Here is a 25,238-nt window from a genome sequence, read left to right as displayed (position 1 = left end):
GTTCCACGCTGTGAAGCGCCTCCTGGTATCTAACGCAGTACTCACACAGTTCTCTGCCCGCCTCCCATTAATGCTAGCTTGCGACGCATCCCAGTATGGGGTGGGGGCGCTGTTAAGCCACAAATTGCCTTCAGGCCGGGAACTGCCCATTGCATATTTCTCTAAAACACTGGCCCCAGCTGAGCGGAATTATTCTCAGCTAGATAAGGAGGCCCTCGCATTGGTGGCTGGGGTTAAACGTTTTCACCACTACCTGTACGGCCTGTCTTTTGTATTGTACACTGATCATAAGCCCCTATTGGGCATTCTTGCGGGTGACCGGCAAGCACCTCTGATTTTATCCCCCCGCATGACTCGCTACTCTGTATTCTTGGCATCGTACTCATACTCGTTGGTTCACCGCCCAGGAAAGGACATCACCCACGCAGATGCCTTGAGCCGTTGCCCCGTCCCGGACCTTCTTTCTGATCCCGTTCCTGTTTCCACTGTGTTTCTAATTGAGGATTCTCCACTGTTGGTCACCGCGGCGGAAGTTGCCCGTCTATCCGCGAAAGACTACATATTGTCCCAGCTGCTCGAGTGGATGGACAGGGGGTGGCCGCAAGGACCATTCGCACCGGAATTCCAGCCCTACGCTACGAGGAGACTCGAACTGTCCACCCAGGCCGGCTGTTTGCTATGGGGACACCGGGTTGTGATTCCCCCGCCCCTCAGAAACTCATTGCTACGCCAATTGCATAGGGGACACCCGGGGGTGGTGCGTATGAAAGCGTTGGGCCGGTGCTATATGTGGTGGCCACTCCTAGATCGGGATATCACAATGTGGGTCGATAACTGCCCACAGTGTCAGGAGCAAATGCCTATGCCAGCTAAAGAATATCCTGGGGAATGGGAGAAGCCAGGTGGGCGGTGGTCTCGCTTACACATTGATCTCGCTGGCCCATTACAGGGCCAATCATTCTTGGTGGTGGCAGACGCATTCTCCAAGTGGGTTGAGGTTGTCCCTATGCGATCCACTACTGCAGAGGCCATCATTAAGGCATTACGCCGTATGTTCGTCACACATGGGTTGCCGGATGTGATTGTATCTGATAACAGGCCCCAATTTACAGCTGCTGAGTTCGAGGGGTTCCTGGCACACCAGGGTGTCCGCCACTGTCTGATACCACCGTTCCATCCATCTAGTAATGGATGTGCGGAACGCGCCGTAAGGTCGGCGAAGGAGGCCCTAAAGAAGATAGGTCAGGGCTCTTGGGATGACCGGGTGGAGGAGTTCCTAATGGCACAGCATACTACTCCTTGCCAATTAACGAATAAGAGCCCCGCCGAGCTTTTAATGGGCCGTAAGCTCCGTACGACCCTGGATAGGTTACACCCCACATATGGACATGGCTGTCCTTTAGATTCTTGCAGGAGGTTTAAACCGTTCCTCATAGGGGACTTAGTATATGCCAGGAAATATGGAGGCCTGCCTTTATGGGTGGCTGGGACAGTAGTCGGGATAGCGGGGCCACATTCCTACTATATAGAGGTAGAGGAGGGGAAGACGTGGAAGTGGCATATAGACCAGTTGAGGGCACGGAAACTGCTATCAGACTACCGGAGCGGTGTGGACAACCAAAGTATCTGGAAAGACAGCACGGTTGTGGGGGCCGATACTCAGGATACTTTCAGAGCACCATCCCCAACATGTAGTGAATCAGGGGGTTTACCTGCACCGACTAGTAGCGGAGAGTCCAGGGAAGTTGGGGGTAGAAATAGGAGACATTCCGAGAACACTCAGGCACAGAAGGAGCAGTCAAAACCACTGCCAAATCTGGTGGAAGGAGTGGCACCCCGGAAGGATTCGCCGACGGCCGGCATATTTGAGTGATTATGCATGCGATTGATGCCAGTGTATGTTCAAGCTTGGTGGGAAGGAATGTTGCATATCCAGGAAGTTGAAGGGTTCTGATTGGCTGTTAGAATGCTGTTGTTCTTATTGGTTGTTTCGTTGACAGCTCTGCTATATAAGGAGCTGTATTAGAGCGGGAAGTGAATTCTGAGGTAATTGCCTTGTTACTAAATAAAGTGCTGTTGATTACGAGCCGAGTCCGGCCTGTCAGTTATCCGACTGGGATGAAATAGAGAACCAGTAGCGGCGGCAGCATGAGGCTCTGCCCACCTGCCTGGTCATCATTACTTCCTGGTTTTAACCAGGAAGTAACCTGTTTTTTACCCTCTGAGCATGTGCAGAAGGGTTTGCGCATGTGCAGAGGGCCCAAGAATGCATGTGATGCACGCGGCGTGTGCACTTCTGAACTGGTACAGAAGGTAGGTAGATTTCACCCTGTCCGAAGTTTATCAATCAAATAAGTAATTTGATTGCTTATTTGTCTTATGGAGCAAAAAAATATGATAATTCCCAAATAATTTTAGCATAGTTTAAAAAACAGGACATCCAGGAAAATCAACCCAAAATCTCAGTTGCACCTGTTTGCCTTCATTGCCACACCCACTGCAGCTCTCACCTCCTTCCTAAAACCATTAAATTTGACTTTCAGGCACCAAATTATTGTCCTTACCTGCATCACACAGAACAGATGATGAAAAGCTGTTAACACTGGAAACAGCTTAGATCTTTCCAGCATCTGCAGTTTATGGGATTTGCATACCATATTTCTTTTATTTTTATTTCTATTTCAAAAAGAAGAAGAAGAAGAATGACTAAAATCCCAAATAGCATATAGTAGTATCCTTTTCCAAGTTTCATTGTGAGGCTTGCCAGTTCTCACATTGCATTTTTCCTGAAAAGAATGGAGAATCCTGTACGGCATCTGCTCATAAAAGATAAGCTTGAATATGAGATGAACGTCCCTGCCAAAGGAAGGAGAGGGAAGAAAAACTAATCTGCTTCTTTCAATATATTGTTGCAAAATCTATGAAGACCCCTCTCATTTCCAAAGTTAATCTTTAGACAAAGTGGCCTTCCTTTTAGATAAAATCCAGATTTCTTCAGAGAAGGCCTTCAGTTATAGAGTCTGGGGATGACCCCTGCTGGCATAAAGTGAAAAGTGCCATGGATAAACAGGAAGAAGAAGGGATGAGAAAAACTGAGGGCTGAATGGTGCCAAGAAATGAAGCCCTTGATTGAAGGCCACCCTTGCTTGCTGTGGTCCTCAACATTTGTCCTTTTCCTGTTTGGTCTGTTCTCTGGCCTTTGTACATCTGCTGTTTCCTTCCCCAGGATGCATATGGGCTCCTAAAAGAGAATACTAGAAAGGTGCTCCAGGATATAACCTCATTCAAATGCAGCTGTTGCCAAAAGCTTAGACATTGGAGATAGCATTCTTCTTCATACCTTCATATTTCCTATCTGAAGTTGCCCTGATTTGATTAATGGGAATTATTCAAGGGTTGTGAGCATGCTTTTTTTTTTTTAAAAAAAAAAAACCCTCTTCCATGCTATTGTCACACATAGGTTACCGATGTGGCAATATAACAAGTTATGAATGGTATTTCGAGCCTGCTGACACCACTGGAGGAATTTATATCTTATTACTTTGAACCCACAAGTAGGCCAAGATAACTTTTCTTTTTCTGTGAAAATTGCTACTCATCAAACAGTTAGGAGTTCTGCCAAACATTGTTTTGTTACCGTTTACAGCTGTATTATTTTTCTGTATTGTGCTTGATTTATTTTGTGTAACAGCTGGAGCCTTTGGAGGGAGGGAATTTATAAATGTTACAAATAAATAGGGAATGAATGCTTTCTAAGACATGCTGGATCAGTAACAAAGAGGTTTAATTTTCTTTCTTGTGTTTCGGTAGCCATGATCAATCATTCAAAGCGATTAATTTTATTCAATCACTTGTTAAATAAATAACACAGTATTGAGCTGAGCTTATACCCTGCTTTTATTTCAAGTTCAACTTCCAGCAGTTCCAAATGCTGCTGGTGCTTCAGCCAGCAAAAGCGGAGCTCATGAGGGCCGTGTGCGGCCCTCCCGAGCTCCGTTTTCCTGGCAGAGGGTTGCAGGAGGCTGTGTCAGCCAAAAATGGAGCTCAGGCGGCTGTTTTCGCTGGCTCAGACCACCACAGTAGTGGTGGGTTGCCCCAGTTCGGACCAGTTCACAAGAACTGGTAGATAAAACCGGTGGGAGGTCCTGCCCACTGCCCCGGATGTCGTCATCGTCAATCTGCGCATGCACAGAAGCTTCTGCACATGCACAGAAGCAAGGTGTGCACAATCCCATTGCAAACCAGTAGTAAAGGTAAGTAGAACCCACCCCTGCACCATAGGTGCCCCTGACATGAGTGATGTTGAGCTGGCCATGCCCATCCTGTCCTCTGGAGGTCAAACACAACCCTGATGCGGCCTTCAATGAAATCGAGTTTGACACCTCTGCCTTAAAGCATTCCTTAGACTTGCTCTGTGGAATCATATAACCATCATATAACCTGATCATATAACCATCCTCCATGCACATGGATATGTACAAACAAGCTATTTCCCCTGACCAAGCTCTCAATATCAGTGCTTGGACTGGTGGTGTGGAGGCAGACATAAGCTTTTGGCAGACACAAGCAGACCCTACTTTTGCAAACTAGTTGGATTTACGTCACTCCTTCAACCCAACATTAAGCAGCAATGCAGAACAATCCTGCTTTACAGAGTTACTGGTCAACAGCATTTTAACTAAACCCATTACCAAATCTCAGACCATGTGTTCTGTTCATAGTTTAGTGTCTTATGTGAACAAGTTGAGAAAATTAGGATAATAAATTAGGGATATAATATGTCAACATGCTCTCTTAATTGCATAAGAAGACAACTAAGAAAAGCAACTATGAGGCAAGTAGAACCTATTTTGAACTTTTAAAGAGAAGACAATATAATGCCAGATATTTGGCTAAATTACTGTCTTCCTGCTCCCACTATAAAGCTGAAAAAAAATATTTCCATTGCTTTCTCAACGCTGTGCAATTTCATGAAAACTTTCAATATGTTCACCTTGTTTATTGCTGAGTAAATGAATGATAGTATTTTTTCTTTTTCTTCCTACTCAAGCTCATGTTTAAGGAATTTAAGCTTATATTATAATTAGAGCCAAAGGAGAAATCATTCCAAAGCCCACCAAAAAACTAGACAGTTAAAATAGATCCTATTCCTCAGACAACATGAAACAGAAAGAAAAGCTGTAATAAAGTTTGTACATAAACATTTCCCTGCACAGAATAACAATTGCCATCAGCACTAGTTTTGGAAGTGGTTGAAATGGAAGAATTTACTACCCTGTTTCCCCCAAAGTAAGACACCCCCTGATAATAAGCCCAGTCGGGCTTTTGAGTGCAAAAGGGCAAGCGCTTATTTCAGGGTTCAAAAAAATATAAGACAGGGTCTTATTTTTGGGAAAACACGGTAATGGCTAGGTCTGAGAAATGTATTATTTGTGCAATGTAGTGTTAATGTTACACTAGAGATGGATAATGTTGGGAGATGAGCTTTTGGCACACATTGTAACTTCTAAATCAGCACTAATTCTCATGTTGTCTAGTTGTTACAGATTAGTGCATATCGAGAGCTCAGTTTCTTACTGCTGACTGTGCAAGACATCAATTGGAATTAATACAGCCGAAACCTACATGTATGTGTAGTTTTGGTGGCATTTTCATGTAATTAGAAGATTCTTATGAAGGATGAGAAAATGAAATGACACCCAGTTTTTTGGGGGGAAATAAAGCGACACCCAGTTGTTTGCTACAGCTAAATTGAAAAGATTTTATTCTATATGAAAATGGAGACTCCAGTTCAAAAATTAAACAGAGTAACATTAATTTGGAAGAAACTCACAATGATCATATGTCTTTTATTATAAAGGACAGTATTTCAGAACGTTGTCCTTTAGATTTAATTATTTGTTACTGGTTTTGTTCTTGAATTTTTTTTAAAAAAAAAAAACCCAATAATTTTTTTTTTAAAAAAATTAACCTTATGAAGCTCTTTCAGATTTTTGCCTTTTCCAGGTTTGCCCGCCCCCCAGGAAAATATGGTCACTGTAAGCAAAGGGCAATGGAGACCAGGTAAGTATTCTCTACTTTAAATTCCTTCCTCTAAGCACACCAAAAATGGTGTAAACTTGCACTGTGTTCCTTAAAAGAGATTCGGGAGTAAGAAAAGGAAAAAAGGAATTTTAAAGACAATGCAAGATATCCAGGACTTTGCTAATTTCATCTCAACCCAATAATTTCCTGCTATTTTGCTGGTAGGACTTTGTTGCTGCAGTGAAACAAAAGTGCCAATCCAACCAGTCCAGTTGCAATGGAATAGTCTTAGGTGACCTGCTGTTGGAGATGGCATACAAAATGAGGAATGGGGGAGAAAACTTCTCAATCCTTGCAGCAAGATGAGAAACCTACAATTCTTGGTTAAATTGAAACCCTTGAAGTCATTCCTAGAAGTTCTACATGCAACATTATTCTTCTGTCACATGGTTCCTCTCACTATCCAATGGGATGGGTAGGAGGGGAAATGGAACCACCCATTCTTGGTTCTAGTCCCATCTCTGTTGTCATGAAGCTTTATACAGATTACATCTCCCTCCCTTTTCACTCAAGAATGATGCAGTCCTCTTGACAGAAGGTGGGAGGGGGAGGGAAAGCTTCCCTACTAATAAAGGAGCTTGGCTCTAACAGATCCTTTATATATTAATTCTATTTTCATTCTGCCTAAATTTGACTCTTGAGTGACTCACAAAAATATAGAGCAACATAAAAAAATATAATAAATTAACCTGTTTATCAAATATACCAAAAGAGCTACAAAATAATTAGAATATGGCACTCCAGGCAATCATCACATAGAATATAATGACCAGGGGAGTCCCATCTAGTCTTCCTCAAGGCCTGGGAGAGTAGTCAGGTCTTCAACATCTTCTTCAGCACCATCGGGGGGAAGCCAGATGGATCTCAAGGGGGAAACCTCATTCCAAAGGGCAGGTGTGCTACGTAGGTGAATGTCCTGAGTCCTGAAATATGGCATGCATGCTCTGCCAGATTATACCAGACAGAAAGCATAGGAGACAGTGAGTCAGTCAAATAACCTGATCCTGTGCCATGAAGGTAATAACTGTTGTAGTCCGCCAGCAATCTGCGGAGCTGGCAGCGGAGTCGGATAGTGAGGAGACTGGGGAATCTGAGGAAGGCCTGGATGAGGGCTCTGTGTTGGAGGCAGAGATGGGGCCAGGGCCATCTGGGAGTGATACGCGGACTCCGGAGCCTCCAGAGTCAGACAGCAGAGAGGCAGAGGAATAGGAGGAGCCTGTTCCTAGTGCGTGCATGCGCAGAGCTGCCAGAAGGCACAAACAGTTAATCAGGAGTAAGGCCTGGAGATGATTGGCCCCTTCCATAAGGCTTAAAAGAGGAGCAAAGGCATATGGGCACTTTGCAGGAAAGCAACATTGTTAGTTCTGTTCCCAGTAGGCATCTCTGTTTGATTCTGGACTCCGTGTGACTTTGCCAAGATGGTCTTTGGCAGCGTGTCAAAGGAGATAAAGGTTGGTGATTATCCTGAAGGACTTCTCCCAATTGCAACTAATTGGTTCTCAGCTGTCAATGAAAGTAATTCACAGCTGTTGCAATGAGAGGTTTTTGGGTCTACTCATGTGTTTTAATGACTCAGTAAGCCTAGGTCACAATAATCAGCATGTTGAATTTCTCCCCAAAACACATTAACCAATGGATCTTGTAGAGGTGAGTTGTCACATGGGCATAATGAGGTAAACCCATCATTGCTTGTGTTGTTGCATTCTGGACCAGCTGAAGTTTTTGAGTAGTCTTCAAGGGCAGCCCCACATAGAGTGCATGCATTAATGTTCTACATAAGGCAGTGAATAGACAAGGATGTGAATGGTTGTCTTGAGGACTGACCAAGTCCTATGCTATCTATTTTTGCTTCTACAAAACCATGTTGAGCAATGTTCACCTCACCTCACCAATTGAAATCCAAAGCAATTTTTACTTTACTACCCTTCACCCAGATATTGTCACTCTCTTACAAAGTTGCATGTTGAATCCAGGCCTTGAGAGTAAGCTTAATCCAGTCCTGTCCTTTATGCAGGGTATATTACTGCAGCAGCCCCAAACAATGGTAATTAAAATTCTCCTTAAATACCTCAGTTGTCTCAAATTTGATGATATGTATCTTTACGTATTATTAAACTTTCATAATTCAAATGTAAATTTAAATTCTATATTTTTACTTCTATATTTTACTCATTATTCTATATATTTACTCTTTTTTATTTAAAAGGAAACTGTTTAGATAATTCATTGTGGCACTTAAACAGAAACTCTGTAAAAAAAATTTTAAAAAGGATTAGTCTGAATTCTGGGGTCATTTATTTCTTGATTTGGGAGAAGTAATTTGTTGTAAAGAATTGAACAAAATTATGGACACAGTAAAAAAAAAAAATCTAAGCTAAACATGAATAGTCTAAATTCAAGAATTCTAAGTATTCTCCAGGCAATATATAAAGCTGTCCAAAACATTACATTCCTAGGACTAAGGATAGCTGCATTGACTTCATTATTATTATTTTTTTTAAATATAGCATCAGCACCCTCTAGTGGATTCCAATTTTAGAAGCTTGGCAAAAAGTAATAATAAAGAAAATGTTAGCTAAATGTGTCTATAGAGATTCTTAGTCATCCAGATCATGGTTGTTCCAAAGGTGCTTTTTCAAGAGGCAACTGGACTTTCTGGTTTTTCTTTGAAGACGTTTCGCTTCTCATCCAAGAAGCTTCTTCAGCTCTGAAGCAAAACATCTTCAAAGAATAACTAGAAAGTCCAGTTGCCTCTTGCAAAAGCACCTTTGGAAAAAAATGTAAGCTACCGTGTTTCCCCAAAAATAAGATCCTCTTATATTTTTTTTGAACCCTGAAATAAGTGCTTGGCCTTATTTTCGGGGAGGTCTTATTATTTTGGGATGTGTGGAGCAAGACAGGGCTCCTCTTGCCATCTTACCTGATTTCCAGTTCTGTTTCCCTAACCCTACCAGAGGAAATGGTGGGGACCAGCTGCGCATGCAGTGAAATATTTTTGGGGAGGTCTTATATTCGGGCGGGGGGGGTATTTTAGTGCATGTGCTCAAAAGCCCGATTGGGCTTATTATCAGGGGATGTCTTATTTTCAGGGAAACAGGATAGTTATCAAATCCTTTTTCTTTCCTTTTAATTGTGATTCTACTTTATGAGATATACTATATCACATTTCCTTTGGGAAGTGTATTTGTGAACTTATCTAGACCAACAGAAGTTTCTTTTGTTTCTTCTTATTTAGCACAAGTAGGTTAGGACCAGTGGTGGGATTCAGCCAGTTCGCACCACTTCAGGAGAACCGGTTGTTAACTTTCTGAGCAGTTTGGCAAACTGGTTGTTGGAAGAAATAATTAGGGCAGAGAACCGGTTGTTAAATTACTTGAATCCCACCAATGGTTAGGACTACATAAAGTAGGGAGGTCCCACACATAAAAGAACATTGGGGAAAAGTCATTGTTTGAAACAGGCTGCTAAAACTTATTGTGGCCAATCCAGTTCTATTGCTCAACAAATGCTCATCAAAGTAAGTATTCCTGCTGAGCGCAGGAGATCCCCATTTGCATCATTAGCCTCCTAAACAAAGATAGGTTGACACTACAACAAGAATGAAAGTAGAAATGTTTTAATTTTTTTTAAGCAAATGTTTTATTATTGAAATACCCGCCCATTATTTGTTAAATCTGTACATGCATTTGTTTCAATTGGAAGTGGTTTCTAAAAACAAACAAAAAAAAAAATCCAAAATGACTCCAATGTTCTTCTATTCAGAGCTGAATCCAAGAGAACAAGAACCATCGCATAAACACCTTATCAGTGAAGTTTATCAGATGAAGCATGAAGTGATGCATACACAGCCTAGCATTACAATCCATTCAAAAATGAAACAGCGATTGGTGGATGATGGCAGTAGAGCCAACCTGGACCATTGTTTCAAATAAAATGACCCATGTTTGCTAGAATGTTAATGTGAAATTATTCAAATGATGGACTCTGAATCATCCAACTGTCTTACTGCACAAAATCTATCAAATTCACCCCTTGTTACAGTTAAGAAATTATAATATTTGCAAGGTAGGAAAGCATGGGAATGCAGGTACTCTTAACTAGATTTGGTCTCTAAATTAACTCAGACCCATTTCATTTTCCCGCAATAGACAAAGATCAAGTTTCCTATTTGCAAAAACTACCTTCTGTGCCATGAGATGATGGAATGAAGCATTCATGCTTTGATCTATACATTAATAATTGTTAATGTAAGGAACTTGTAGTTCTGGACATGTTAACTTTTCCTGGTTGCCTTCTTTGGCACACCTCAAATAGAAGCTCTCCATGCAAAACCAGAGCCATGGTGTCAGGAGAGAATGCTAATGATACTGTGACCACAATCTGGACTTTCTTTTTCAGAGTTTTATGTACTAGCAGCTGTTCCATAATCTGGGAAGGAGAGATTTCCCTTACAAAACTGGGCTGTTTCCTTGCATTCACCTTAGAATATAGATGCTTGCATGGCTTTTGTATAGAGAAGCATCTCCCAGTACAAATATCAACAGTAAGTTCTTCACAGTGACTCCTGCAACATGGGTTCTGGTGGCAACAACAGTGACTCCAAGGTCACAGGATCCCCAACTAGAGAGGCAAGAAGAGCTATGTACTTTCCTTGGTACATATAAACTAAAGGCCAGAAAAAGTGTTCCCTACCACTACTGGCATGAAGAATAATCAATTCTGTATAAGTTCACCATAATAAAGACAAGACAAAATTACAGAAGATTCATACTAATGTGAGTGGAAATATATATATATATAGTCTCCATCACCACCTCAAATAAAGTTGGCAAACCAGGAGTAGATGTCAGAGAGCCAGGACAGATTCATCCTTGGAGATGCGGTCACTAAAATGACTCCAATGTAATGGACTCCCAAAGGGAGAAGTATGGCAGAAATGAGAAAAAATGATATCAGATTTTCCATATCATACATTCCTGTTTCAAAAGGTAAATGGTGGTATTTTAAGCTTGGTGCCTTACAGTCCAATTCTTGATCTGTCTGGTGTCAATTCAATAGATCAGAGGAACTGAAGCTAAAAAAGATAGAGGCATCCGATTATTTAGAGGAGAGATGCTCCTCTCTACAGCGTGTTTTTCTAAAAGCATGTGATTAAAAAAATATCAAACCACAACAGCTAGAACCCCCTCCCTCCAAATCTTCCTCGATGAACAGTATAAGGATTATGTACATATAGCAAACAGCTGCAACAATTGGAATATGTGAATACTCTAAGCTTAGTCACACTCGACAAATGTGGATAAAAGGAAGGGAGGAAGAGGTGCTGGCAATAAAGGTGCAGGATATCTCACAAGGAGGAGAAGATTTAAATGGCCTGTTTCATAAAAGAAAGTCAAGAGATAAAAGGAGACTGCCCAAGTCCCTCAAATAATTCATCAATACTGCACAACCTAATTGAGCTGCAGCAACACCGCAGAGTTGTCACCAGAGGGATGAAGACAGTCTGAGTTTAAGAAAGGGGCATTTTGTATGTTCTGGGGCAGCTCTCAAGACCATCAGTCTCTCAGTACTTGGGCACTTTGGTGTAGTCTTCAGTGTGAATGTTCTTGCAGAGGCAGATAGAGAGCACCATTCCCAGCAACTGCAAGAGAAAAAAGGAAGGAAGGATGAAAAGGATGGTCCTTTCACTTATAAAGAAATGGGGAATCCCTGGACAGAATTTAGCTTTTCAGATTTACACCAAACACATTCATATAATGGAATGTAAGAATAAGCCAAAGCGTGTTTTCTGGTTTTAGCAAGAGCACTTAGAGTTATATACTGTACCGCTTCATAGTACTTTTAAAGCCCTCTCTAAGTGGCTTACAGAGTCAGCATATTGCCCCCAACAATCTGGGTCCTCATTTTACCAACCTTGGAAGGATGGAAGACTGGGTCAACCCTGAACCAGGGAGAATTGAACTGCCGAACTGCTGGCAGTCAGCAGAAGTAGCCTGCAGTACTGCATTCTAACCACTGCACCACCACATGTTTTATTTCAACACCCTTTACCTTTTCAGTCTTTTTGGTTCTCCTCCTCCTGTCAAAACTGCAATTAAAAGGTCCTCCAGAGAGGGAGCTATATTTTTCTAGCATTACTGCAAAAAACACTTTCATTCTTGAATGAGTTTTGCTACAGTTAGTTTTTGCTTACTGTCGGTCATTGGGACTGGGAACTCCATTGCTAAGTGATACATTCATAATATGGGGCATCACATGACTGCACCAATTTATGACGATAGTTCCGGTAGTCCCCATTGCTGTTGTTAAGCGAATCCTATGAGGTTGCAGTATTCCACAGTCACAAAATTGCCACCTGCAATCTCCTGCCTGATTCCCCATTGACTTTGCTTGTTGGAAGGTGGCACAAAATGTGATCACATTTTGATATTGCAACATTGTAATTGCATGCAGGTTGCTGAGCATACAAATAGTGACCACATGATTGTCGGATGCTGCAATGAACACAACTATAAGAACCCCTCGTAAGTACCCTTTGTTCAGCATCATTGTAACTTTGAACAGTCACTGAATGAGGGGACTGCTGCATTTAGTTTCACATATTTAATAAAATGTTCCAAATAAAAATGTAAGAAGCAGCTAATGAACCATATTTAGCCTGCCGTGATCAATGATTTGTCATCATATTGAAACATGTCAGGACAAAAATGAAGCATCAGCAGATAGGAATTCATACATAATAAAAATGAAAATCAGAAACTTGCTAAGCTGAGGTAAATCTCAACCAGCCATGGGAGAAAGAACGATCATTCTAATTGAGAGACTGCCACAAAAAAGATGTAGAATTGTAGATGGAGCAAATATCCAGATCTCCTCAGATATTTGGGTTTTTTGGTTTGGATCCATTTACATCTGGTTTGTAGTATCTCCCTCAGGGGCATTCTCTCTCACTTTCCCCTCTTTGTTTTCAATCACAAACAATAATTGCTAGTGTGAATGAATTGAAGCTGGCAGGAAAACTTTTAATCAAAGCTATCCTCTTTAAAAGGCTCCAATCATCAGGTAGATCTAGATTTTTTTTAAAAAAAATAAATGTACTTTTAGCCAAGACATAATAAAAACTAAGGAATAGAAAGACCAATTCATACTTTTTGGAAAATTGATTATGGAGAATATATTTAAGTACATTTTTCACTTGGATATCACTTCTGGATTTTGTGTCCGTGATGAAAAAAAATATGAAACTTTGACTTTTGTTTTGTTGATCAGAAAGATTTGTCGTTATAGAATTGGCTAGATATATACTAATGTGTAAAAGCAAAAAGTTGAGGCTAGAGTGTTTTTAATCTTGTATTGTGCTAAAAAGAGTCGGAAGTCAACGCCTTCCCCTTCCCCCTTTTTTCCCCTTGTACCTTACACTTTCTTTTCCACTGTCTTTTTCCTTCCCCTAATTTCCTATTTCTATTTTTCTTTGTATTTTATATATTAAATAAATAAATAATAAAAAAGGAAAATTGATTAACTTCCACCAAGTACCAAGTATTCATAGGCCAAAGAGCCAATGTACTGTACTTACAGAGAATATTTTGCTTTGTTTGTAATTATAAACAGTCACTAACAAAAAAGTTTACAAAATGCAGGAAAATGAACACCTACCTCAATGACCGCAACCCCCGTGCACACTCCAAGGATGATGCCAAGGTTGTCTTGTAACCAATTCTGCACACCTTTCATACATCCCTGGAAGATACGTACCACATCTGATTTACCAGGATTGTAAGATTATGGATAATAATTACCAAAGCAGGACAATGTTATTGAGCTAGAACAGGGGTCAGCAACCTTAAACACTCAAAGAGCTATTTGGACCCATTTTCCACAGAAAAGAAAATGCCGGGAGTCACAAAACCTGTGACTTGATGTCACTCACTCCCACCCAGTCACATGACACACACACACACCCCAGCCATCCCTACCCAGCTGGTCATTAGGGCAGAGAACCCACTGTTAAATTATTTGCCACACCAGCACCCACCCTCCCTCTTTCTCTCTCTTGCAAGAGGCAACTGGACAGCAGAGAAATACATTTATCTGAAATTTTAACTATACGGCACATAACAAGAAACTGTGTCAGGGAGAACCTGTTATGACCTATCATCACTTAATTTCAATGTGAGGAATTTCAATCACTCTTTCACAACTTGACTTCTCCCTGATGGCACTGGATTTCTTTAACAGCACAACTCCGGAATGATAGGCGTGTAGTGCAAGTAGCCTCTGGAGAGCCATCGCATCCTTCCTTCCTTCCTTCCTTCCTTCCTTCCTTCCTTCCTTCCTTCCTTCCCCTCTCCTCTGATTTCACCTCTTTCCTTTAATCCTTAATATTATGGTTCATTATTGTTAGTATTTATTAAAGAATGCTGTGTAGCTTAGAAGCTCTCAGCAAAAATAACAGCAGCTGTTCTTTGTGGCTGAAGCTATCCCGTGCTGTTATTTTCTTTCTTTCTTTCTTTCTTTCTTTCTTTCTTTCTTTCTTTCTTTCTTTCTTTCTTTCTTTCTTTCTTTCTTTCTTTCTTTCTTTCTTTCTTTCTTTCTTCCTTCCTTCCTTCCTTCCTTCCTTCCTTCCTTCCTTCCTTCCTTCCTTCCTTCCTCTCTCTCTCTCTCTCTCTCTCTCCTGCCCAAATTTTGACCGATTTCCTCTCCGACCTCCCGATGAACAGATCCCAACCCCCCTTTTTGGACTCTGGACCACCGGGCCTTTATTTTCTCCATTTATTGGGGGAAATTGGATTTTTATTGAGTCTTCCCCCTGCCCCACGCCAAAAGGAAAGCCAGCTGGGCCAGCTATTTTGGATAAGGCCAAAATAAATTAGAAAGCTATTATTTTCTCTTTATTCCAGGATTCTCTATCTCTGACAAACAAGGATTTTTTCCAGGATATCTTATTTCCTTACTGCTGACTTGTGACCCAATTAGAGTCCTAAGGGATGTTGGACACTGAATGTGAACCATACCCATTAGAAATACTTCTGCACTAGAGGAAAAAGCAGCACTTATATATTCAAAGTGAAAAAGTAAATTTTGGAGCCAATAAAGTAAACTTAAGAACTGCATATTATAAAAATCTATTCCAGGATTTTGTCACCAAAAAGTCATTATCAGGATGCGTCTTGAAAACTCACAAAATATACTGCCAAGATAACAGCAACGCCAAGACTTTTATTTTGGAGAATGACGGGGAATGGGGAGTTTGTAATCATGTTAAGGAGATGCCCGTGATTACATTCACATACCTCTTTCAACACTTTGCCTTCAACCAGGAAGACAACTGAGAGCAACTCAAAAGTCATCAAAAAGAAGGCAAGATTTTATATTCTCCTCCCAAAAACTTTTCAGACCAAATGCCAAACAAAATGAGAGTGAAGGGAAGAAGAGAAAGCAGATAAACAAAAGCTGCCATCATTCATTCATTCATTCATTCATTCATTCATTTTGTCAAGCATATATAAGATAACAGGTAAAAGTATAAACATAATTTGAATACATGAAAAGAGTAAGTAAAAAGGAATATTAGGACAGGGATGGTAGGCACGGTGGTGCACTTATGCACGCCACTCTTTTCTTTTAAAAATCAAGAGACAGAACTTCCCAAAATGAGGCACTCACCTGCTTTTTAACTGGCCAGTCATCCACTGTTGAAGAGTTGGAAAAAGTATTCAGGGAGCAGAAACCCACTTCGGCCAGGGAGTTAAAGGAGTCATTGAAACAAGAGCAAGGATAGAGTGTCTGGTTTCTTTCCTGAAGAACTGTGTTGTTTTTCCAAGTTTCTGGCCCAGTCCAACCACAGCATTGCAACTATGTTTAAAAGAAAACATCACCTTGTTACTTCCTGTTCAGTGTCACAGGGCCATTTTGTCAACTATCGAAACGACTCTAACTGAAGCCATAAAAGTTTCTTGTTTCGTTTTTCAGTTGCCATGCTTGGGGGGGGGGGGGTAGGAGGGAGATTTGTGGAATGTAGAATGTTTCCTTTCAGAGTGCCAGACTATAACACTGATAAGGCTCGTGAGAGCTTGAAGCTGACCCAGCGTATCCTAGCAACGGCAGGATGGGAGTACTAAGAGGCTCATCACGTACTTGGTTGGGTAATGTGATCTGGGACACAAGAGGGGTGGCCAGTATCTATCTTTTAATTATGCCAGAATTGGCTTGACTTTTGAACCTGCCGATATGATGTGCCCAATAAACAAGATCTTTGAAAAAGCAACAGCCTCCGAGTCTTGAACTAATTGGGAGCATTACTCGGAACCAAGACACATTTTGTTTGAGAGGATTCTTTTGCTTCTCTCTTTTGCTAACTATTACACTTTCTTTAGTGGAACTATCTTGCTTAATAAAATTCTACGAGTAGCTTACAATTATTTAAAAAAAAAAACACTAGCAAAAATTGCATGGACTTGTCCATGTAGTTGCCAAGAATCAGAATTGGACAAACAAAACAAAACAAACCACACCTTCGCTTTAATATAGCAACACTCACTTCCCTTTACAATCTAAGATAGTAAAACTCAAGCAGCAAATGCCACGTTAATTGATTTGATAGATAAAATGAAGTTAGCTATTTTGTGAGTTTGGAATAAATTTTAAGGAGAAAAAAAAATAGTAGCAAGTCACATAAAAGCAGAATCCTCCTCCTTACCGCTTAGTCACATTAAAGGCAAAATATATCAAAAGTTAATATCTGCAGGATCCCTATATTTACACTGCCATGTCAAATGCATCTCTATTAATTCTAGAGAATTTATTTCAATCTGTACAATTTACAAAATGCCAACAAAATGTCCCTCTTTTAGAGATTTAATATGATTCTACTTGTCACGCTAGAAAAATAAGCAGGAGTGGGTTGAGTTTTTTCCCCCCCTTTGGGTAACTTTGGGTGTCACTTTATGTGTGTTGGGCAGCTGTATACATTTATTTAATAAATAAATGTTATAATTTTCACTGTTAGGTATGAGATGGGTAGCATATTTTGTAGCCATTATTACAATTTTTATTATTAAAAATGAATAGGCCTCTCATATGAAAGCACATATGAAACCACTTCACCTGTCTGGAAATGTGAGAAGTTCATTGTGATAGAACTGTGTCAGACTATCTTCAGAAATGGTGCTATTAATAAGAAGTCAAGGGCTTCTATGGAAATGGCTTACAGATCAATGGATAGAGCTGCTGACTGAGGAGCTGCCTCCATATAAGGTCTATTAAGAATTCCTTAACCAAAATGGCATTATAGTACACTGAAGCTGGATGCAACTTTTCCAGCACCCTATTTGCTTGTGAATTTCCTATCCAGTTTCAAATGGAGGGTAACAATTGTAAAACCCAACATAGCCACCAACAAAATAGATGCTCTCATAAAGTTGTATATTCTTCCACTTCCACAGTATCATCTGTTAGTTCTGGAATGGCATTCTGGAACAGCAGGCAGTTAGATTTCATTCTGCTTGAAGATCTCCAGATCCAATGCAATGCCCTGAATTGCTAGTTCTTTGAAAGTGATTGAAGAAATATGTTATAGAGGCACTTCCCAGTCTTATTCATAAACACCAGCTTGAGGACAATTGTTAAGAATAGCCAGTCACCAAAAGATGGAGCTCTTCTACTATTCTCTCCTTTTTGCTTGTGGTTGAAATAGGATTATATAAAAAGTTGGCAAGACTTTTAATTTGTGAAGAAAGACCAAGTAGGCCTTAATTATATAATATACTGTACTGTATGTAAATAAGAGCCGGTTTGCTGTTGGGAATAGAATATATAAATAGAAACCTGCTGAAAATGTTAATAGTAATCTGTGCAATAGTTACAAAACCATGAGAAGACATTATAACTTTTGGACCAACTGAGAGTTTACTTATTCCTAAGTAGCTAAAATGAATTTCATTATTTCATTTCTGGTTTTCAAAGACCCTAACTGATGTTATGTTTTGACTTGGAGATAGTCTACAGGTTTATGTTTTATGATAAAACACACATTAGTCTGTGAACTAATAGATCCAATTTAAATATCCCCAATTAGTTTAGGAAGAAAACCAAACTCAAATGTCTCTCATATTGAATGAATGCAATATAATCTCTAAAACAGAGTGATGAGAATCTGAGTGGATAAAGAATTAATTAAACACCAATGTCGAATTAACCTGACGCTGAGCTTGTCTATCGAAAGGTCGGCAGTTCAGCGGTTCAAATCCCTAGTGCCACGTAACAGGGTGAGCTCCTTTACTTGTCCCAGCTTCTGCCACTCTAGCAGACATTCGGATCAGCAGAAAAAGGTAATGCCTAAGGGAAATTCGTCCTTAATTCCAGCGTAAAGATTGCATAAAGCCTTAAAAGCCAATCTATCTCCTTGGACTTCGAAAAAGCAGGATAGAGTAGAAAGAGCATTAATACTTTTGAACTTTGGTTTGGAGAAGACTCCTGAGAATACTATAACAAAGAAGAAAAAAACCAAAACAAATGCATCATAGAATTAAATCAATCCAAAACTCTTATTCAGAGCTCAAATGATTTGGGTCAAATTATCATATGTTGAATACTTTATGCAAACTATAGTTCTTTTGAAAAACCTACAGTATAATGCTAGGAAAGGAAGGATAGTGAAAAAGAGAATGGCCAACAGCAAGGTGGATGGACTCAGTTACAGATGAATGCACCATCAGAAAACCTGAAGGACCAGATTAGGAACAGACTATGTATGATTATTAAAAGACAACTTGATGGCACATAATCCAGCTCTTTATTTATCTATATCCTACAAATATCTGGACCAAGTCAATATAAGTGGAAACCTCTTAGAGCTAACTAGTCCCAGTTTTATTTTTTGTTGGCTTTTTACCAACCAGATGCTGTGATAAGCTGAAACTATATTAGATGGCATTATAGGCTACATACAGAAGAACTGGTGTTTAAGCCAGTTGGGTAAGAATGACTGGAGTACAGAGATGGTTGCTGTCAAGAGCCATCAGTAGTAGGCAGATTATGGGGGCCACCAGTACCGACCTCAACAATGTATACAAACTGTGTCATTGAATGATTCAGGAGCCCTGGTTTATGTGAAGCCTACAATTAAAAATATGAAATAAATCATGTCTGAATTTATAAGAAAACTGTCTGTGGACCTTGAATGGCAACAAGTTTTCACATATGGAACTCGCTAGTAAATGCGGTCACAGTGTTGAAAATGTATATATAAATACACTGCCACGATGCAGCTTTGCACCTTGTAGTAATTGAATACGTGGACAATTCTGGCATGCTTCATTTTTCTGTGGTAACACCCAAAGTAGATCTCATGTACAGGACATGCCAAACTTTACATCTGGCAAATTAGATATTGCATAATTATTCACACATGTTGATGGATCCATATTCTCCACACATGTTCAATTTGACTGGAGAGATTCAGGTTCAAGTCTCTGCTCAAGTAAGAAACTCAATGATCTCAACTCTCTGTCTAATCTAAGTCACCGAATTAAAAAATAAAATACAAAGAGGAAATTATGTATACTGCCTTGAGCTTCTGAAGCAGTGTTTTTCAAACTTGACCTCCTTAAGATGTGTAGATTTCAATTCCACGCATCTTAAATTCCCCAAGTTGAAGTCTATCTTCTAGGAGTTGAGGTCCATATATCTTAAAGAGGCCAAGTTTGAAAAACACTGCTCTAGAGAAAAAACAGGTTGGGATTGCAGTGACTGATTGAATAACTTCCTTGGATATATAGTAGAACTCCATATCATGAGCATTGTTTGGTGAAAAGAGATTTTAACAAATAAGTACCTCAACAGGATCTCCTGCTTGTACCTTTGTACTGGGCATCTTGAGAACAATACCAGAGGAAAACAAAAAGACAGTATATTGATGATATGACCCACTATATGAAAGCAACGTGTTCCTCATATATAAAACTTGTGTTTGGCTCATAAGGTTCTTTATCCACTTACTTCTGCCTGTAGCCAATCTTCACATATCAATATTAATTTATGATTAAATTAGATGAAGATAACTGTTGATGTTACTATTCTCATTCAAGAAAAAGCAATATGTATTATTGACAATATCACTAACAGCCTCATTAACTCTTGCATTGCAACTTACTTGTAACTGGACATAGTCCCAAGCATTTTCAAGGGTCCTATTGTTGTCATCATAAGGATCGTAATTCTGGACAAGGTCACTAACAATCCCAGACATTTCTGCTTCAAGCTAGTAAAAATAATACAAAAAAATAATTAAGCACTGGTCCTGTGATTATTGATCCCATCTTGCAGGGGGTTGCACGTGCACGTGCTCACACCCATAATTCAATCTGCCCCTCCCCCCATGCATGCACCTGAAACACACACACACACACCTGCACTCCCCCTTTCGGCACGCAATGGCACAGTGGGCCCGGTAGGCCCATTTTTCACCCTCCCCAGGCTCCAGAGGCTTTCTTGGAGCCTGGGGAGGGCGAAAACAGCCTTCCCCACTCCCCTGGAGGCCAGAAACGGCCCGTTTCCCAACTTCCGGTGGGCCCAGAAGGCTAGAAAATCAGCTGGCCAGCACGCGCATGCGTGCTGGAGCTGATCTAGGGCAATGCTCGCATGCCCACAGATATGGCTCCACGTGCCACCTGTGGCACACGTGCCATAGGCTCGCCATCACGGGTATAGGGTCTCCTGCTTGGGCAGGGGGTTGGACTAGATGACCTACAAGGTTCCTTCCAATTCTGTTAATCTGTTAATCTACACAGATAAACACACATGCACGAGCACACACACACACACACACACACACACACACACAGGGCCTTAGACACCTAAATCTGCTATCATGCTGGCTGTTCTTGGAGTCTGCTGGATCACCCCATTTTTCAGGACTTCAGAAAGATGCCACCTTTTGTGAGAGAATGGTAAAACCAGAACAGAAGTAAAGGATGTCACCCTTAAGATGCCTTAGGGATATTTTTTCTGAAACTTACATGGCTTTGAAAAAAATCATAGTGATATGGATTTCTAGGAAGTCAATATAGGCCTAAAGTTAGTTAGTTTGTTTGTTTGTGTCCCACCTTTGCTATTTTTATAAATAACACAAATCATATCCAATACACCTTCTTCCTCCTATTTTCCCCACAACAACCTGAAAGAGAGTGTCTGGCCGAAAGTCATCCAGCTGGCTTTCATGGCTAAGACAGGACTTACAAAAGGTTACAAAAGGAAAAGGCACAGTGGCTAAAAACGATGTCTAAGATGTGATGATGTAATTGTTAGCTATTCTATTAGTATCTTAAGAACAAATATGAATATCAGCCTGTTGGTGCTGAGCTCTAAACTCACGGGGTTCATATTGTGGCAATTAGACAATATGGCAGCCACAGATTAAAGAAAGAAACTCAAGCAAACAAGTTCTTGCAAAATATAGTTGCTGCAAGATATTGCCAACTGCTACAGATTTGGAAAGAAGACAGCCATCTGCCTTTTTGTTTTTAGGACACATGTCTGAGCAAATGGCAGAAACCTCCTGCTGTGTGAGCCCAGCAAGTGTCAAGTCAGCAAAATGCAAACTCATCTCTTGAGCTATGAATGGCACAAGTGTCTGGATTACTATCTGCCAACTGCAAAGACGATGTCAGACAAGAACAGTAAAATGTTTCACAATTTCCTCTTAGTGAAACTGGAAATTACCACAAAGGTCAAAAGTTTCCATTAAAAATTAACTTTCTGGGGTCAAGTCAAACTGCAGTCCATGCTTTCAATTTTTACTTCCTCTACTAGCATCAAAAACTAAGGTATACTTGATACTACACAGAAGAATGTAAAAGGAATGCAATTTATAGTTATTTGAATATTGTGCAAGGTTTTTTAAAAAAATTATATTGCACCATGTTAAACATAGAGGGTCTTATAGTTATTGATCAATGTAGAATTTGTCCTTTTTTCAATTTGCTATAATAATGGACATGATAAGAAATGAAAATCTTCCTGTCTAGTACAGACATACTATGATCAGGAAAATTAACAATACTAACATAAACTCAGGACTATTTGCTTTTTGAAAATGCATTAATGTTAGACACTATGGGCACCAAGTGAGAAAATTTCTTTTCTTTTCTTTTTCATTTACTGCAGTGCTTTTATTTTCCTTTCACAATGAAGTGTTGGGCTGTTTACAATTCTCATTTTCAGGATGACTTGCAAATGTTGGTTTTCTACTATCATATGACAACGTTAAGGCAACTCATGAAAATCTTATATAAATTAAACTTGAAAAATATTTTCTGAGGAACTTGGAGAGCTACCCAGAGATTTATCTTTTTCTCTTATTCTGGCCTATCAGAGCAGGGACAGAGGGATGAATATGCAGAGAGCACTGCAATATCAGTCTGTGATATTTTCAACCTACATTAAATGAAGTTTCCATCAGCTATTTTAACAAATGGAAATAATTTGCACAAACTGAGTACCGGCTAGTGAACTGTATGACTGAATCTGGGTTCAAAGAGCAACGTAACAATATCAATATCTATGTATGTATGTATGTATGTATGTATGTATGTATGTATGTATGTATAAATTACATGAATGGGTCTTTAAGCAACTTGGAGAAAACTTAATTTAAAGACAATTTAAAGATTAACAGGGATCCATCAATGAATCTTTCCAATGAATAATTCATTAGATCTAAGCTCTAAACACACTCATGAAGTTTTAAAGCAAGCATTATAGAGGGGGGGAAATGCCTCTATGTCTCTGAATGAAAATGAAGAAACAATATATGGAATTTAGCAAATTCCTTCAGCCTAAATGCAGAAATATGGAATATAAATTAACCCAGTGTAAGAGAGGACAGATGGCTGCTTTCCCACCCAGCAGTCACATTATAGTTGAAACTTAGCCACTTCCATAATCCAAAATACTGGGAAGGAGAACACAGTCTGGTATTCTGAACCTCTCCTGCCAACAGAATCTCCATTTAGTTTCCTCAGAGGTTTCCCCACAATCGGTAAAAGAAGAAGAAAAACAGGCCTTCATCAATCCCTGTTATTAAAGCAAGCCTGAAGAAACACATGTAGCCTTCCATCTTTACTGCACACATCTACTGCCACATGTAGCTTCCATATTTACTCCACAGATGCTAAAACCAAAACCTTGATGGAAGAAAAAAAAGGGGGGAGGGGAAGAAATGAGTGATAGAAGCAATTACACTCTAGTGCCAGGAACAAATTTATGCAAAACCTCCCAGATTCCACAAGTCGAATTTCGCAACGACCACTCACTTTTTCCAACATTACGCATTATTGAAAATTCTCCTAGCACATACTTAAATTCATTACTCTCCATTGCCACATTGACTTCTGTAAGTCAAGATATTGGGGGAAAGGGGTCTAAAAATATACAATTGTCTTCAATTTAAACTAAAGGTTAAGTTTGACTACTCTTACCCTATTTTCCCAAAAATAAGACATCCCCTGATAATAAGCCCAATCAGGCTTTTGAGCGCATGGCAATTAGGCCAAACGCTTATTTCAGGGTTCAAAAAAATATAAGACAGTCTTATTTTTGAGGAAACACGGCAGGTTCTAATATTATTTATTTATTAGTCATATTTCTATGCCTATAGAAATATGTAATATATCTATGCCTATTTCTATATTATCTCCATTACACATTAACACTTTAATTACCAGTTCGCTTCCATAGAGAGGGACTCCTCAGGGTGCCGTCGGCCAAACAATGTCGACTGACGGCCCCCAGGGGGAGAGCCTTTTCTGTGGGGGCACCTACCATCTGGAACGGGCTTCCCCCAGAGTTACGAAACATCCAAGACTTACGCATATTCCGCCGAGCCCTGAAAACATTTCTATTCCAACAAGCTGGTCTGGCCTAACTCTCCCTTTTTAATTGGCTTTTAAACTGTCTTTTAAATTGGGTTTTAAACCTCTTTAGATAAATTTGGATGTTTTTTAATCTTTGAGCCTAAATTACTTAATCTGTTTCTTAATAGTTTTTAACTTCTATATGTATTTGTATTTATTATGGCTGTTCACCGCCCTGAGTCCTTCGGGAGTAGGGCGGTATACAAATATGAAAAATAATAATAATAATAATAATAATAATAATAATAATAATAATAATAATAATAATAATAATAATAATAACAACTTGCAAAACAGGTTGTAGAAAAATGAGTACATTTTTGGAAAAAAATGGGTATGTATTTTATATGTAAGTTTTGCATCAGAGCAGTTTTTACTCAGATTTCAGTATGATTTTCAGAATAATATTTTAATTTCTTTCTTTCTTTTTTTTTTTTTTAATTTCCAATTTATATACCGCCCTTCTCCCTGAGGACTCAGGGTGGTGTACAGCCAGAATTAAGAACATGAAATACAAATATTAAAAAACAATTAAAATATATATAAATTTAGCCCAAAAATTAAAAATCACAAACCAATTAAAACATTTAAAAAATTTCTTCTTAAGCCAGCCCGGCTTGCTGGAAAAAGTGGGTTTTAAGGGCACGGCGGAAGGCACTGAGGTATTGGATTCTCCTTATCTCTGGGGGCAACTGATTCCAGAGGGTAGGGGCCCCCACAGAGAAGGCCCTCCCCCTGGGGGTCAACAGCCTACATTGTTTGGCTGATGGCACCCTGAGGAGGCCCTCTCTGTGGGAGCACACGGGTCAATGGGAGGTCGTTGGTAGCGGCAGGCGGTCTCGAAGATAGCTAGGCTCTATGCCATGGAGCGCTTTAAAGGTGATGACCAACACCTTGAGGTTTATTAGAGGTTGTAGCACAACATTCATAGAAGTATAACTACTGAAATATACTGTTATTTCCTCTCATGGTTTGCAAATCTCAAGTGCGAATTAATTAAATTTACATTAAAATGTAAACTCAACATTCAAGAATCTGAAAGAGAGTTTTGCAGCTGAGTAACCCATTTTTCCTGGTCTTTTGTAGTCTCTCGGACATTAAAGGCAAAATTCATTTCCTTTCTTGTTTGGAAATTTAAATTCTACACAAGCCATAAATAACATCTCAAAACAGCAAATATGGGTACAGAGATTACTAAGATTATAAACCAAAAATTAGAGGTTCTTTCTAAGAAGCGGGATA

The 25,238-nt window shown here is 39.7% G+C and overlaps 1 protein-coding gene across 1 annotated transcript in view; it reads right to left on the bottom strand.

The window, feature by feature from the left end:
* Nucleotides 1–9,734: 9,734 nt before the first annotated feature.
* The window catches only part of CD82 (CD82 molecule), an 81,180-nt gene continuing 65,676 nt past the window's right edge, over nucleotides 9,735–25,238 (bottom strand). Inside the window, exons 6-9 of the mRNA XM_070936056.1 lie at nucleotides 20,237–20,344; nucleotides 15,751–15,939; nucleotides 13,741–13,824; nucleotides 9,735–11,725 (exon numbers count right to left, since the gene is read on the bottom strand). Coding sequence (XP_070792157.1) covers nucleotides 11,648–11,725; nucleotides 13,741–13,824; nucleotides 15,751–15,939; nucleotides 20,237–20,344 — 459 coding nt within the window. The 3' untranslated portion in view covers nucleotides 9,735–11,647. The remainder of the gene's footprint in view (nucleotides 11,726–13,740; nucleotides 13,825–15,750; nucleotides 15,940–20,236; nucleotides 20,345–25,238) is intronic.

The sequence above is a fragment of the Pituophis catenifer genome, unplaced genomic scaffold (assembly GCF_029215685.1).
Source record: "Pituophis catenifer annectens isolate HBS135680 unplaced genomic scaffold, rPitCat1.0.hap2 SCAF_1, whole genome shotgun sequence".
In the NCBI taxonomy this organism is placed as follows: domain Eukaryota; kingdom Metazoa; phylum Chordata; class Lepidosauria; order Squamata; family Colubridae; genus Pituophis; species Pituophis catenifer.
Note: the sequence above shows the minus strand (reverse complement) of the source record. Positions and strands in the feature narration are given on the sequence as shown.